Genomic DNA, 15,616 nt, shown 5'->3' with positions numbered 1-15,616 from the left:
ATGACTTCTCTCTCTGCTGCAGGTCATCTGAAAATGGAAATGGCGACAGCACAGATACATTCATGCTAAAAAGTTAAGTCTTAGATTTGTTATACCTAGAAATTCACTGTAAAAAAACGACTAAAGTTTTAATTCTGCAGTCTGACTAGGCTGTAGTCCATAAAAATATGGCCTTTCATATGTAAAATATATTATTAAGAATAAATAGACATAAAAATCACCCTCCCCCCCAATGTTAATTCCATAAAGTGGAACAGAAAGCTTTCCCAGCACTTGTTCCGTTTTTTTTCTTTTCTTTTAAAAGCAGGGGATAATCAGTTGGTAAAAACAGATGCACAAACCCAAACCAATACAAACCAGGCCTATTGAACACTACTCTGCACCCGTGCCAGGCCAAAGGAAAACACTGCCTTTGTACTTGTATATAATTTCTGCACTAAATAGTATTTTCTGCTTCATTTCAGTAATATTTAAATCACAACTACAGCTGTATAGCTTAGATAGTTGAGTAACACATTTAACACTAGCTAAGCCTTGTAACCAAAAAACAGCACATAAAAGAAATAAAAATCATGGTAAGAATTCCTCTCCAAAAAATCTAACTCAGTTGCTTGCACCAGTAACTTTAAAACCCTTTATAAGCATAAACAAGTCAGATCAACATGGCCAATCTGAATTCCAACATGCTGTGTTTTAAAATGGAAATTGTCATCCACACCTTTTCAGTGTTCTCAATATCCCAAGCAAATACAGCAATAAATTACACACAGTTTTTTTTCAAAGGTTTCTTTTAGTAAAAAGCCAAGTCAACAGCAAACACAGGAAAAAATAAACCATTTTCCACACACAAGTACGGTGAGTAATTCAGCTTCATTCTTGACAATCACTTTACAGCAACCCATTATCACACCAACTCAATCAGCTCCTCCTTTCACTGAGATTTCCAGCAAAGGCACCAATATATTTGTAGCCTGTGAATGGAAGTTCAGGAAGAATCAAGCTATTCCTCCTCCCCCCACCCCCCACCCCCCCTTTTTAAAAAAAAGAAAATCTGAAGTTCAAGAAAACCCCAAAACCCAAATGTTCCTGATGCACCCCCCAACTGGCAAGCCTTGGACTCCAGGTCACACCAGTCATGCAGCTGCTACGTGACTGAGGCAGCTCAGCAGCCGTAGCAGCGGCCAATGCGCTTCCCAGCCTTGACTTATTGCCACAACAAACCCAACATATTTTAGCAGAGATGTAGGACTTCTTAAACAAACTTGCACAGATTGAAATCCCATGGGATTGTCAAAGGAGTCGGCAGCTCCTTTCATGCTATTTCTGGGCACCAACATTGCTACATTTGTTTATTTTGAGCTTCACATAGGCGGCTAATAATTTTTTTTTTTGCTAACAACAACATCAGAATTCTTCTTCTGCATTTGAGACATGTGAACTCTTAAATTTTTTGAGTTTTTCAATAGCAGAAGATACTGAAATCTCTCCATGAACTTTGTTGTCTCTTGTTCGCACGTTGACAGCATTATTTGCTTTCTCCTTTTCTCCAACCACTGCAAGACATACCACAAACAATATTAAACTACCTACATCACAAAATGAGAGTCTAGACAAACTCTATGCCCAACTTAAATGATACTCAGAAATGTAAGATGTTGCAATTACCTAAGATAAAGTTATACTGGGCCAGCTGTGCATTTCTAATTTTCTTGTTTAACGTGCAACTTTGATCTAGATCCACATCCGACATAAATCCTGCTTCAAAAAATTTGCTGCAAACCTAAAAAAAAAAAAAAGAAAAACTCTCACTTAATATTCCAGTGTATGTATATTCTACAACATAAATTTGTACATGCCGTAATCCCTGATCTCTTCCAATAATTAAGTCGCGTATGTGCGTAATTTCACTCCCGTGAATCGTTGTAAGGAAGTCAATGAAGTTATTTGAAGAAAACTACACACACACTTAAGGGCTTGGCAGGACTGCAGCTGGAAGACAATACAAGGTAAAATCTGTATCAAGTGTTTGCTGATCTCCTCAGACAGCTGCACTGCTGAATTTCAAAAATTTGTTTCCTCAGTATGAGCAAGGAGAAAGAGAAGGAACAAACCCACTTATGCTTGTATTAAAAGCAAAGCAGGGGAGAGGGGTAAAACTGACCGTGGCCAAATGTAGTCAAAAGTATACCTGCTGGGAAATGGAAGAAACCAGCCCTGCCCCTACTTTAAGCAGATAATTCTGTAATAAAACATTAGTTAGTATATAGGGTTTGTAATCCAGAATGTTTTTTCCTTTAATAGTTACTTCAGTACGTACATAGTAACAGAACCCAAAATATTTACAAGTTACATATCCCTTTTCTCAGGCTTACACAAATTTTAGACTATATGGAAAAATTTACCTCTCCCCCGCAAATATGTCTCCAAAATTGTTAGAGCATTCATTCTCTGTTCTAGGACAAGTACTTAAGAAGCTATGAACATTGCTTGCTACTATAAAAAGGAAGGCCCTACTCTCACCTGCTGGGCGTACTCTTCAGAAGCGGGTCCCACAGGCACAACCATCACCTGCCGTGGAGACAGCCAGAACGGCCTGGCACGCGGGACAAGGAAAATATGAAATAAATGTGCATTTTACATTTGCATTCATATCCATAGTCATGCTCCCCAGTAACAATTCCTTTACTTTAGAAAAATATTTATGGTAGCTAAGGATGGTGGATAATATGTTCTCTTCCCTTTTTCAAGGTCATATAAAATAGCAAATTGACTGATTCCAGTAAAATGACATACTCAGGACTTTGATCTTCTGTTCACTTCCTAGCTGACTTCACAATTTAATTTTTTTTGCATAATTTCCACTTTTATTTATAACTTTATAGTGAAAAGTAGAAAGTCAGACAGATAGGTGGCTGAAAGAATTAACTCAATACTTTAAATAAATTAATGAAGAAATATCTTCAGAGCTTATTCAAGATGAAACAATACATTTTACAAGTTAAAAAATATTTCACATATTAGTACTAATTCATACCTGTATAAATAATTGCTTTACATATGTCTAACATCTCCCCAGTGCAAAAGCATTTTTAAGAGAAAAGGAACACAAACAATGCAGCACATATACATTCAATTACAATTCCTATTTCTGCTTTAGTGTATAAGTTTTCCTGCAGTCTCATGAAATAGGATTTCTAATAATGAACTATTAATAAAAGGTTATCATACAACTCAGACCACAAAATAGAAATTATATCCTTATAATCTTCCCTAATAATTTTCAGAAAACTCTAGGGATATTATTTTGCCTTATAATAGATGGGACATTAAGGAGGATCTGTACTTTCTACGTTGTTAAACATTTCTTAGAATTGCATTTGTGACACATACCATTTTCCTCCGTAATTTTCTGCTAGAATAGCTATCATTCTCTCCACAGATCCCAAAATAGCTCTGTGAATAATCACTGGCCTTTTTTTATCATCACCATCCTTACTGAAAAAGAGTAAGTAAAGTTTTGGTTTTTTTTTTTAAATTGTCTTAGCTCACACACAGATAATCCTACTAATATTTTTGATTCTACTTTTCATGCAAAAACAAAATTTAGTTATTTATACTGAGGAAAAATCTACCATTTTAATTAAAAATGTACTTTAAGTCATCTTGGCTTTTAAAGGAATACTAAATAATCATAGTGACTTAAAATAATCATGCCTGTAGCTAGTGGCATAGGCACAAACTCCTAAGTTTGGAAAGACACTCAACTGACTCAGCTCCACTTTTCTGCATTTTAATATTTTATGTTCTTCCTCGTTCTTTCTTTTCCACTATGTCTTGCTTTTATTTTGTTGCACAGGATCTTACCTGCCTTCACTATTCATTTCTTGTCTTGAATTACAATCCTGTGATTAAAAAAACGCCAGCTGCTGTTCATAACAGTATTATCACCTACCGAAGAGCTGCAACATATACTGTAGAACATGGAGCAGGATCAAAAAATAACAAAGACTCTTATGCTAGCTTCCCCATCAAACTCTTTGTAGTAATATGCAAAAAAAAATAAAGCAAGAAAAACAACCCAGAAAATGTGTGTTCAAGTCAATATGGTACTAGGATTACTTAGTGGATAAACACCCCTCTTCCTAGCTGGAAGCCGAAGTGAGATTTTCATTAAAACTGTTCACATTTGGTTTATGTTCATCAAAGTTAACTAACTTTCTGATAAAAAGAATGAAGTACATATTGCAAGCATACTAGCTCATTAAGACATGTTTGAATTTCTATGCAATGTCTTCAAAGGAGACACAGTGACTAGGCTGGAAGTGAAAACTGACTCCACTGAGTTTTCTTTAGCATAATATATGATCAGCTATCTTCAGAACTGGCAGACAAGACAGATCATAAAATTTTCCTGTGATCAGTAGCATTTACAATTAAAGTGAACTACCATTACATTGAGGTAATACCTTCAAGTTCGCGATTCATCCTTTGCTCACCAGGGATGGTTCCCCTCCTAGCCAGGCTACTGATATACAGGCTAATCAATTGTTAAGTGAGCAACAGAGCATTAATACATCTCTGTTTAATGGGAATTACAGATAATGAAAGTAACCATTTTTTTTAATTATTTCACTTAAAAGAGGAAGACATTTCGCTTAACCACTCACCCAACATAAGTAAGATTAAATCGAATGGGTAGTTGGAAGTCAAGTTGGATAGTAGCACATTGATGGTACCTGCCAATAGCATCTTTGATTTTAATATCAATCTGTGAAGCAAAATAACACCGTTACTACATATAGTATTCCTGCATTGTGTCTGTATTCTTGTCCATCCCAAAGCTGTATTAAAATGCTGACTCACTAACCTTAGGACCATAAAATGCTCCATCTCCTGGATTCAAATTCCATTGCTCTCCAAAGTTATCCAAGCTGTTTTGAAGTTGCTAATTGTAAAAATGAGAGAATAATTAAAAAAGGTATAGCAGGGCCTTTCATTACTGTCAATCAAAGCATTTGCCTTAGAAATACATAGGGAGTCAACAGGCAGCACGACTCCTATTATTCAAGCATTTACTCATTTATGTTAAATAATCTTGAAATAGGAGTTGTTCTTTGTACAAATGTTGTGATTTATCGGAAAAAAGATTAATAAAAATCACATCAGTTCAAGACAAGCAGCTAGGTAAGAACCAGAAAGTTCTCATTTTATAAAGAAGCTTCACATTTAATGTGACATTTCTCAATAAGCATTTCCACTAAGGACAATATTTAGCATCTGATTTCAGCAATTTCACTACTACATGAAAGAACTTGGTTAAATATCCACCTCTGCAAATACAAATACTGAGGGGTTTGTTTGTTTGTTTCAAATTAATTACCTTTTCTGCATGATCCCAGATCTCTAACTCTCCTAGATAGTTTTCTGGTCTTGTAGAAAGATGTAATTGAAAGGTAAAACCAAAGACAGCATAAACTGACTTCAAGAAATCAAGACAGCCCTTTATTTCTTCTTCAATCTTAAATGTAAACAAAATACATTAGTTAAAATTTACTTACATAAAAATGCAATTGGATTTAGTGAATTCCTCATAATCAGAATATTAGAGTCCGTTAAAGAAAAAAAAAACAAACCTGAAAATCACAAAAGAATCACATTCTACAAACCCAAATCTAGGTAACAGATGAAGAGAGAACTGAGGTGGTGTGGCTTCAAAGCCTGGCAAGAAGAATATCATTCTTGTTAAGCCTGGGCTTCTGGAGCCAAGTTGCATGAGTCAGACTTGACAAGATTACATCAATTTATTCACATAGCTCCACAAAAATCTATGGTATTACTGACAAAATAAAAGTATTTATTCAGCATTACTATGGAAAACAAAATGTGGTCAACAGCTTTTTTCTTTGCAGGGGGGGAGATGTGGCATGCAAAAGATTTTACCTTTTGGGATTTAATTTGCCAAAAGTATCTTTCTAAAGGGAAAAATTCTACACAGAAAATCTTATTATGCAATTCACAATCAACAACATCCCTTAAATAACATTGTTTTATTCTTTTGATGTAAGCATTTTTTAATTTCAAAGAGGAAAATAAGTAACAAATTATGGCACTGCTGTTTGAGAAACTTGTAACAGAGAAGCTAAGTTCAACAGGCTGTTGACTTAAACAATATTGCAAAAGGTTAAGAAATATGGAATACCAGATGACTAAGAAGGAAGCACCTAAACATATCAAAGAAACCCATGAAAAGCAGCATTATACTACAAAGCAACACAGTAGAAGCAGCTAGAGTTTAAATACTTTGGGGATTTTTTCTTGTTTCATGTTTGTGCTGGGAGGGGTAGGGAACAGGTTCGTTCTTTGTTTGTTTGACTGGTGGGGGTGAGGGTGGTGGTTGTTTCTTGTGGTTGTTGGGTTTTTTTTTTTACCTGTTCTATTGTGCAAAAGATGTGAGCATCGTCTTGTTGGAAGCGCCTTACACGAGTCAAGCCACTTAAAGTCCCAGAGAGTTCATTTCGGTGAAGAACCCCAAAATCTGCAAGTCTAAGAGGCATTTCCCTCCAGGATCGTGGGCGATGGGCAAACATCAAGCTAGAAGGAACATGAAAGAACCTTCCTTTTATCCTTCTTACAGAATATTTAAGACAACACAAACTAAAACAAGATCAGTACAGACAGTAGTCACATTTTTAATGGTTGTGTGTATCCTAAAAAGGCAGGTAAACTGAAAAATTGCAGCACTCAATGTATTGCTAAAGATCACTAAGAAAAAAACCACTGTGAGAGTAACCATCAAGACCGCTTCATCTGTACCTTCTTGTGGTACACCACATCTGATGCCTACCTCTATCCAACGTAATTTCTATTTACTAGTGATACAGACTACTATTAGCATGCACAAACCTAGCTCACTTAGTGCAGACTTATTGAAAGATCCTCCTACAAGAACTGTATTTGGTCTGCTTTGGGACACAGTCAGGGGAGCTCTCTGGACACACTAGTTGCTTTGTAGTCTATTGTAAACATACATGATAACATATATTAACACTCCATTTATTTCCCCTCAGCCCCACAAAAGATAAATATAGTAAAATAAGAAGTTTTTCAGTTGAGAGTACAAACCAATGTCCTGGACAATTCATCGGTTTAAGGGCAAAAGTTTCCTTCTCAATCTCAAAAGAGAACATATTTTCACTGTAGTGCTGCCAGTGTCCTGAAGCTTCCCAGAGTTTACTGTTGAAGATGTTCGGAGATACAACTTCAGTAAAATTACGCCTGTGATATTCCTCCTATAAAACAAATTCAACATTCTATAGGTGACAGAGGTTTTGACAAGCAAAAGCCTGATTCTATTTAACAGTGTTCTTATGATGGCAATTTACTGGGAGACTGAAAGACTACTGCATGTGTAGGTTCTGAAAGCACAGGTCAATGCTTTACTCTGCTCAACTTTCAAACAGGTTAGATCTGTGCAATTATAGTGAAAATCTGGTATATGTTTACATACACAGATGTTTCTCCTTCTGTGGACAGCTCAGTGCTATGAATGGCCTATCACTTAAGATCAACAACTGATATTAAACTTGTTAGGAGTTACATTAGTATATACTCACTCGTATGAAATCCACGAGTGTGTTGTAAAGAAAGGCACCTCTGGGGAGGAAAAAGCAGCTTCCAGGACTCAAATCATGAAAGAAGAAGAGTTCTTGCTCCTAGGCAAATTAAAAACAGAATGCTGCAACATTGCTTCAGACAGAACTGCAGAACATGACTACATCACACATGTTGAGACTGTTCAGAAAAATGAAATATTACAGCAACAAGATGATTTCCCGAAGTCTACAAGTTCTCAGCGACAGCAGTTAATTTATCTGTAGTTATCACTCTTCAAAGTTTGTAGTAACACCGGAATTCCATTTGACTACGCAAATACACGTTTCCTCAAAATCCTGAAGCATTAACCAATCTTATCTTTAGTAACCAAAACAATCAAGCGCATACGCATCAGATCTGAGGGTTGATGGCTGAAGCTTGTGAGCCAGTCATTCTTTATCAGAACTCTGTCATATGTACAATATTTATGAACAATATTCACACCAGCTGAAGTACTGCAGGTACATACACTTGACTATTGCCTTATTTATGCCTATAATAAAGAATGACCAAACCATATTATACATTTTCCAACAATTTCTCTCTTTATGAAAAATACAGCACTTTAGGTAGGATCTAAAAAGACTCTACATTAAAAGGTTTAAGACATACTTCCCTAAACCGAGGGCTACCCCATTACTTCTTCCCAACATTAGTTGAACATTTGTATGCAAGTGACAAGTTGAGTTTGTAGAATTAAAATTTTAAAACACAGCTGACACAGAAGTTCACAGAACTGACTCCCACTCAAACTGTCAAAAAATGGAAAAAAAAAACCCCAATCAATGAAAGAGAATAAAGTCTGTAACACAGAAGCATAAAAAGAGAAGTAGAACATGAAATAGGGTACCTTTCCAATTTTCCTGTGGTCCCGGTTTCTGGCTTCTTCCTGGAATTTTTCCCATTCCTTCATCATTTTGTTATCAGGAAAGGATATTCCATATATTCTTTGTAGAGTTTCCATATCAGATTTTCCTTCCCAATACGTAGAGGAATTCTGATACAAAAAACCCGTACTTTAAGATTATATATTATCTCAGGGAAAGGAGGAATAAACACTAATGCATTCAAATGTTATGATTTTTTTCCTTGGAAAAATTACATGCAGTCATCCAGCATTTGTGTATAATACAAAGATACTTGCACTGCCTTTTAGTCAGCATACTAATACAGAAGACAAACAAAAGTGACTGGTCAAGTCATACTTTTTATTCTACTTAGGTACCTTGTTTTAACTCACATCATGTCATGTTTTATTATCTCACATTATATCTTCTAAGAACACAGCACTTGTTTCCATTCAAAACACAATGCAGTAGAGAAACACGAAAGATAACTCACTCTCACACCTAAATCCTAGCTGTTTTGACATCTAACACTTAATCCCTGGAACTCAAAGCTCCATGAACTTCAGCTAGGAAGCCAGTAAAAGTAACTATGATGAATGTTCCACTGAGGTCAGCCTAATAAGGTTACCAAAACTAGCATCTGCAAGTAACTTAAACTACATCATAACCAGAGGCATCTGCAAACACTGTCTCTGGCTTTCCTGCGAGCAATGCCATTTTGAAACAGCAGCACTTGCAGATCTGCCAGGGTCCGCTTTACCTCCTGTACGTTAGCTTAGGCACTGCACTTCTCTACCATGTATGGTATAACCGGTCCACAGCTAATCTAGCCATTAGTTCCTTGAGTATTTTTGCAGTGCTCTTCATTATAGTCTAAGCAGGCATGTTACTACACTAATATTCTGAGAAAAAAAAAAGATGCTGTTAACTTTCACTGAAGTACCATTATGATGATCAAGAATCCGTAGACCTTGAAAGCAGATCAATTATGAAAGTCTGCAGTTCTACTTGTACAATGGGAGCTGGGAAAGAAATGAAGGACTATTTTCAGAGTAAGCAAAGAAAACAATACAAAGGACCCTAGCATAAACACTTCAGGAGAAATAAATACATAAATAAATCAACTGGCCCATAGTTTATTTAAGTTTTAATGCATAGTTAATTCAAACTTACCTTAACTATTTTAAGGGTCTTAATTTTTCCAGTGTGTCTTACATGTGGACCCCTGCAGAGATCAATCAGCGGACCACATCTATAGACCAGAAGAAAAAGCATTTCAAAACACTCCAACAATTTCAAATACAGTCACTAATGGCATACAAGTTAATGCCTGGCATGTTCAAACACACTAATAAGTATACACATGCATCACTCAGCAAATTCAGTGCATTTCCCAACTAACTAGTTTTATCCCTGGCAATTGAATGAACAGGTTCCTCACCCCACACTGAGCTAAGAGTTAGCTTTACCCATTATCCAGCAATTCAATGTCATGGGCAGTACCTTACAGAATCATGGAATCGTTTAGGTTGGAAAAGACCTTTAAGATCATCAAGTCCAACCGTTAACCTAACACTGCCATCCCACCACTAAAACCATGTCCCTAAGCACCTTGTCTATCCATCTTTTAAACACCTCCAAGGATGGGGACTCGATCACTTCCCTGGGCAGCCCATTCCAGTGCCTGACAGCCCTTTCTGTGAAGAAATTTTTCCTAATGTCTAACCTATTTTAATCTGTTTACTGAAACCAGAGGAAATGAGCAAAAAGAGGATTTGCCATTTGTCAACAAATTGAGACCTAATCTCCCAGCAGAGAGAGAAAAGATCTGATTTTACATAAGTAGCAATATTAATTGCAAACTAAAGTCCCAATCACACAAGTATCCAGAAGTTAAAATAAAAATAAAAGAAAAATTGTTCTCCTCTCAATTTAAGTGAAATATACCTAACTACAGAAATATTTCACAATACCTTTTAACTTAATTTTCTTTACCTGTATATTGTGGTGGTTGGTGTGTTCACCTTCTCATTAAGGATACGACACTTAAACTTGTTATACTGTGTGTGGAAACATGAAAAGTCAGAAACATCAATAAAATGGCTAATAAAATTCTATTTTAAAATTATGTCTTAGTAATGCAAATGCATCAGTAAAGGACAACTAAAAAAAAAAAAATCACACCATCACATATATGTATGCAAAAGTTCAACATCCTATAAAACAAGAGAGGAAAGAGGGGAAAAAAAAAAGTCTTAATTTCCCTGTGGGTTTGTTAAGCACAGTGATTACCACCTGAACACCTCAAAGAGCTTTTGAAAGGCAATTAAAACAGTACAGTGAGACTGGTAAAATTCACTGTGTAAAACAGAAGACTAAAGGACAAAGTTTTTTTTGACTTGTCTCTGCAAGTGAGCCAGAATGAACTTTTTATGCTTTTTATGTACTAATTTCTTTGTCATCTCACTAAGCTTGAGGTGGTTTTGTGTAATAATGAATAGTTTTTATTATTGCCTGAAAACACCCTGAACACTTGAGAGGGACATGGAGAAGGGGGAAAGGGATGCTACTCTTTTTCTTTATTTTACTACACAGGTACTATTATGATGAGTCAGTCACATACAGTATCTTATAAAAGCTACATTTTAAAAGATCACTGTACCAGAATCACAGCTACTCCAAAGATTTACCTTAAACATGTCTAACAGGATCTCCTTTTTGACTTCCAGCCTTTCAAAAGCCTGCTTCTCTTTTATGATATTTTTACAGCGGTTCTCTAGTAGTGGGAATTCAGTACTAGATACACCTCTAAACAAAAAGACACAAGCAAAAGAAATATAAATTAATTATTTTGGTATTCACATTTTTTAAGTGACCACTTTCTAGTAGTCTAGTTTGAAAAACATGGGATGTGGTGGTGTGATTTGTCACAGTATTTCCTTAATTTCTTACAATTGGCTGTACTTTCAGACACTAAACTCAGAAACATAATTGGTATCACCCTGAACAAACCCACTGCAATCATTCCTAGAACAGCCTTTGACATGTTTAAACGTCTGGAAGATCTGTAGCTCTAAGTATATATGATTTAAGGAAAAAAAGCAAAAAAAAAAAGTCTCAACCCAGCTGCAAGAGCTAGTTTATCAGCTGATGCAGATTCAGTATTCTCCCTGACTACAGGAAGATAAACAAGGGAAAAACAGAATTGTAAAGCTGTGCAGAAGGATTAGAAAAGTAGTACACAAGTTATATATATGCACACGTGCCATTTCTACAAGTGACTATGGCACTTTGAAACCAAACTCCCACAATTCTTCAAGGAAACTGTCTCCTATCTCCCTGGAACTTCAGAAAGTTTTAGCCAAACATGCTACATTTTTTCACGAACATTCAATAGCTGCAAGTCTTACAGAGCAAGTGTTCGAACATGGCTCTTGAATTTAAATATACACAAACACTCAACATATATGTATACACAGACCTATACTATGAGGAAGACTAACCTGTCAGTTTTAAACCATACTAGGTACACAATTTTACTTTTAACATGCAGAAACATGACTGAACAAAAATAATTTCAGGACTGAGCTTCAATAGGGAATATTAACATTTTTAGACACTGAAATTTTACCTATCTTCAGTGTACATGTCATAATAAAATCCATTCTCAATTGGTGGTCCATAGCATAAGCAGCCCCCAAAATAACCTTCCATGGCCTCTCCAAGAATATGAGCACTTGAATGCCAATAAACCTGCAAATGAAGTCTGGTGAGCAAATCACAGGGTCATTGGCGTTGTGTAACAAAAAAGAAAAAACAAAACAGAGGTATATCTGCAGATGGGAAATACACTGGACTCAATTTTGTTTAAATTCTGCGAGAAGTGTTAACAGTTTTCTGTTCTCATTTTGAAGTATGCTAAATGATTCATATAATGGCAGAAGTAGCAATAAAGTCCCATTGTATTTCAGTCTGAAAGATGATTATACAGCCGCATGATGCTTGTCACCTTAGTACTTACTGTACCTTGTTCATTTGTAAATTAGTTTCCAGTCAATTAAGAGTCTATGCAATACTAACTACATCTAAGGCAATGTAACCAATTAAGTTACCATTGTTCACATACAGTAAATTTATTAATAGGACTGTAAACCACGTTACTTGAAAAGTCAGAAGAGGGGCATCAACAACCCAGTAGACCAATACCAGTCTTATATTCTAAGTCCCTATTAATTCAGACCACTTCCTAGCCACTGCTACAAAGATAAAGCCTTTAAAGCCTCCTGAAATGCCTCAAACAAGCTTAATCACATGATTAATTCTTGGACAAAATGAAGTCTAATTCTAGTGCGTAAGATAAACATAGGCTTAAGACTGAACCCCATAAAAAATAATTTTGGGTGTGTCACTAAGTACATTCATCGTTTAATGGACTAAGATATGCCTACTTAACTTTCTAAATCACAGTGATGGTACAAGGAGGTGTAGATTTTACTTATGACTCAAATCTGATATTGGACAATTTTTAGAAAACTGTAAGACAGCCTCACTGTTGCTTTCAGTGTCTGATCTTCAAACGCACAGTCAAACTATAGAACTTGTGCCTTAGAAGACACCAAACTACTTCAAGTCAGCATACAAATAAAGATATTCTGTATGATCTCATTTGAGAAGTAACCTGTTCATGTAAAAGAAAAGGGAAAAGAACACTAAGATTTTATTCACCCAGAGATTATAGGTACTTAGTATCTAATTCTAATTATCTTAGTATCTAATTCTTTGTCGAATCATGACAAACACATTACTTGAATAGATTAGTGGATTTTTTTTTTAATTCAAGATTTTAAAAGCATAATGCTGCAATCAATTTCATGTCATTAGTTCCTTTAATCAAGCAGAAACCAGTGAGTGTTTACTCACAGCTTTTGCTTCTTCATTATCAAACATAAGCAGCTCCAGAGTACAATCTCCCTCCAGTGGACGATCCAGGTCCCACAATTCACCATTCACTTTGGCTATGACTGCATTTGAAGCCAACATTTGACTAAAAAACAAATGATGACAAGAGACCAAAATATTTAGGTTCAGATTTGCAGAAGTGCTTAGGTTTCTAAACCCCATGAGACTCCACCCACATCTTGTACCATCTAAAGACCTTTAAGTTTTGTTTCTGTGGTCATCTTAAACACTCATCTACTTTTAACATAAGACCCTTAAGGACTTCACGTTTCATTCAATGGTTTTCAGTGTTGGGGATCTGAAGGAAAAAAAGCTTCTAACAACAGTTTCTACCATTACCTGGGAACTCACAAAACTTTAGATGTCTCTGTTAATTCTAGCAACCTCACTGATTGTTTTATTTTTTAATTGGAAGCAAGTATTATGATCCCAGCACAGAACCTCAAGCATTACTCAGAACAGTAACTTCACCCAGCTGTTTCTTCTGCATTAAGCTGAAGTTTCAATAGTTTCCAAATAAATCAACTCGAGAGAGTCACCATCCACTGTCTGTGACATATGACAAATGATAGTTACAGATGTATCACTGCAAAAGTACAACTCCTGTAATCTGCAGGTTACCTAATTCCTACAGCTACTTGATATGGCGTGGTTTTCCAAGATTCCCCTTCAGCCATCTTTCCATCTGTCAGAGTAATTTTGATAGTTTTGCTCTGGTTGGCTGCTCTGTAAGCTAGCAAAGCATCATGTTCTTTTTTCAGTGTTTCGTAAAGCTTCAGTCTGTCTTCTATGAAGCTTGGCTCACACTGTAGCTGTAACAAATTAAATCATACACATACATATTTGTGAGAGAAACAGAATAAAAGGATTGACAGTGTTCATGCAACCCTAGAGGTTCCAACTGAGACCAAATTTCACTGTACTAGAATTTATACTAACATGTAGTAAAGCATTTGTAAGTAATTATACACAGGATAGTCCTATCCAACTTGCTGACTATTTTATAGTGGCTTTCCAATTTTCCAATGCACCTTCATCAATCTGTGCCTAAATGGCTTTGTGAGTCTGACCTCAGAAAGCAGCCTGTGTTCCTGCCCCAGAATTTGTATTTGGCTGATATCCGAGAGAAGTTTGGACCTCTCCAGCAAGCCGTCATTTCTGACGGTCTTTTCAAAGCATCAGATTCAAATAAGATAACTCACAGGGAGTTTCCTTTAGTTTAGCATAAGGTGAATTACTGAGATCTACTGAACTACAGCTAGTGCTGCCAACATCCTCTTTCAGTCATCCTGCGCACTGTTTAACTGTTCGTGAACCATCAACTCTCTTTAGGAACCACAGCATCCTGACTCTTATTTCCCAATCCTTTTGTTACATAAAAAATAGAGATCTAAGAATGTGTAAGTATCCCTACTAATCGCATGCAAGATGAAGCTCCTAGATGATTTTTTCTATATGCATGCTATAGCAAGCCTTCTTCCCAAAATCTCAGATTTCAAAATACAACAAAGTATTTCAGATTTCAGCACCTTTTCTGAACCTAGCCAAACAATACTCCTTCTTCTATTATTATGTAGTATAAGATAACCACTTACATCATTCTGATGTCGCTTCACAGCTTCATTTTCTTTCTTCTTTTCCTCTTTATTTTGATTCACTGCAACAGTTGGACTGGTACTGGAGACTTTCTAAAACAGTGATTACATGAAGTACACCCCTGTGCCTTTAAGACTTTTCCCAGCAATCATTGAAACAAAACCACCAGATCAGTGCAATACTGGGCTAAAAGGTAATTACAATCGAATAGGGTATGTCCTTAGTACAGAAGACTTCTCATGACACATCGAAACTGCATCCTTTTGACGTTCAGCAGACACAACAAAACTCCACCAAGCACAATCTTCCCAAAACAATTTCCCAAATTTTACTACTGCAACCACCACCGACCAAATCTCCCCGGTGAGACCCTAGGAGATTAAAACGGGCCTAGTGAGCAATAAACCCAACTTTCGGTGGTGGTCTGAGTGATAAACTTATTCCGCCCTTGCGGAAAGGCAGGAAGGGCCGGGAGGAGGGCTGCCCGGTGCCCCGGGCGCCGGAGTGCGGGCAGACACCGCGAGAGGCTTCGAACCCCGAGGCCGCTGCCGACCCCCGCC

The 15,616-nt window shown here is 36.5% G+C and overlaps 1 protein-coding gene across 1 annotated transcript in view; it reads right to left on the bottom strand.

Moving 5' to 3' along the window:
- Positions 1 to 1,037: 1,037 nt before the first annotated feature.
- The window catches only part of LOC104130760 (threonine--tRNA ligase 2, cytoplasmic), a 17,173-nt gene continuing 2,594 nt past the window's right edge, over positions 1,038 to 15,616 (bottom strand). The window contains exons 2-19 of the mRNA XM_009643830.2: positions 15,056 to 15,148; positions 14,082 to 14,272; positions 13,422 to 13,545; positions 12,133 to 12,254; positions 11,192 to 11,309; positions 10,497 to 10,561; positions 9,675 to 9,753; positions 8,504 to 8,650; positions 7,614 to 7,712; positions 7,123 to 7,289; positions 6,429 to 6,591; positions 5,381 to 5,518; positions 4,868 to 4,945; positions 4,668 to 4,768; positions 3,391 to 3,495; positions 2,521 to 2,593; positions 1,666 to 1,780; positions 1,038 to 1,553 (exon numbers count right to left, since the gene is read on the bottom strand). Of these exons, the coding sequence (XP_009642125.1) occupies positions 1,405 to 1,553; positions 1,666 to 1,780; positions 2,521 to 2,593; positions 3,391 to 3,495; positions 4,668 to 4,768; positions 4,868 to 4,945; positions 5,381 to 5,518; positions 6,429 to 6,591; positions 7,123 to 7,289; positions 7,614 to 7,712; positions 8,504 to 8,650; positions 9,675 to 9,753; positions 10,497 to 10,561; positions 11,192 to 11,309; positions 12,133 to 12,254; positions 13,422 to 13,545; positions 14,082 to 14,272; positions 15,056 to 15,148 (2,127 nt within the window). The 3' untranslated portion in view covers positions 1,038 to 1,404. The remainder of the gene's footprint in view (positions 1,554 to 1,665; positions 1,781 to 2,520; positions 2,594 to 3,390; positions 3,496 to 4,667; positions 4,769 to 4,867; positions 4,946 to 5,380; positions 5,519 to 6,428; positions 6,592 to 7,122; positions 7,290 to 7,613; positions 7,713 to 8,503; positions 8,651 to 9,674; positions 9,754 to 10,496; positions 10,562 to 11,191; positions 11,310 to 12,132; positions 12,255 to 13,421; positions 13,546 to 14,081; positions 14,273 to 15,055; positions 15,149 to 15,616) is intronic.

Source organism: Egretta garzetta, unplaced genomic scaffold, assembly GCF_000687185.1.
Source record: "Egretta garzetta isolate BGI_Z169 unplaced genomic scaffold, ASM68718v1 scaffold287, whole genome shotgun sequence".
In the NCBI taxonomy this organism is placed as follows: Eukaryota; Metazoa; Chordata; class Aves; order Pelecaniformes; family Ardeidae; genus Egretta; species Egretta garzetta.
The sequence above is the reverse complement of the archived record's forward strand: the minus strand, read 5'-3'. Positions and strand labels throughout refer to the sequence as shown.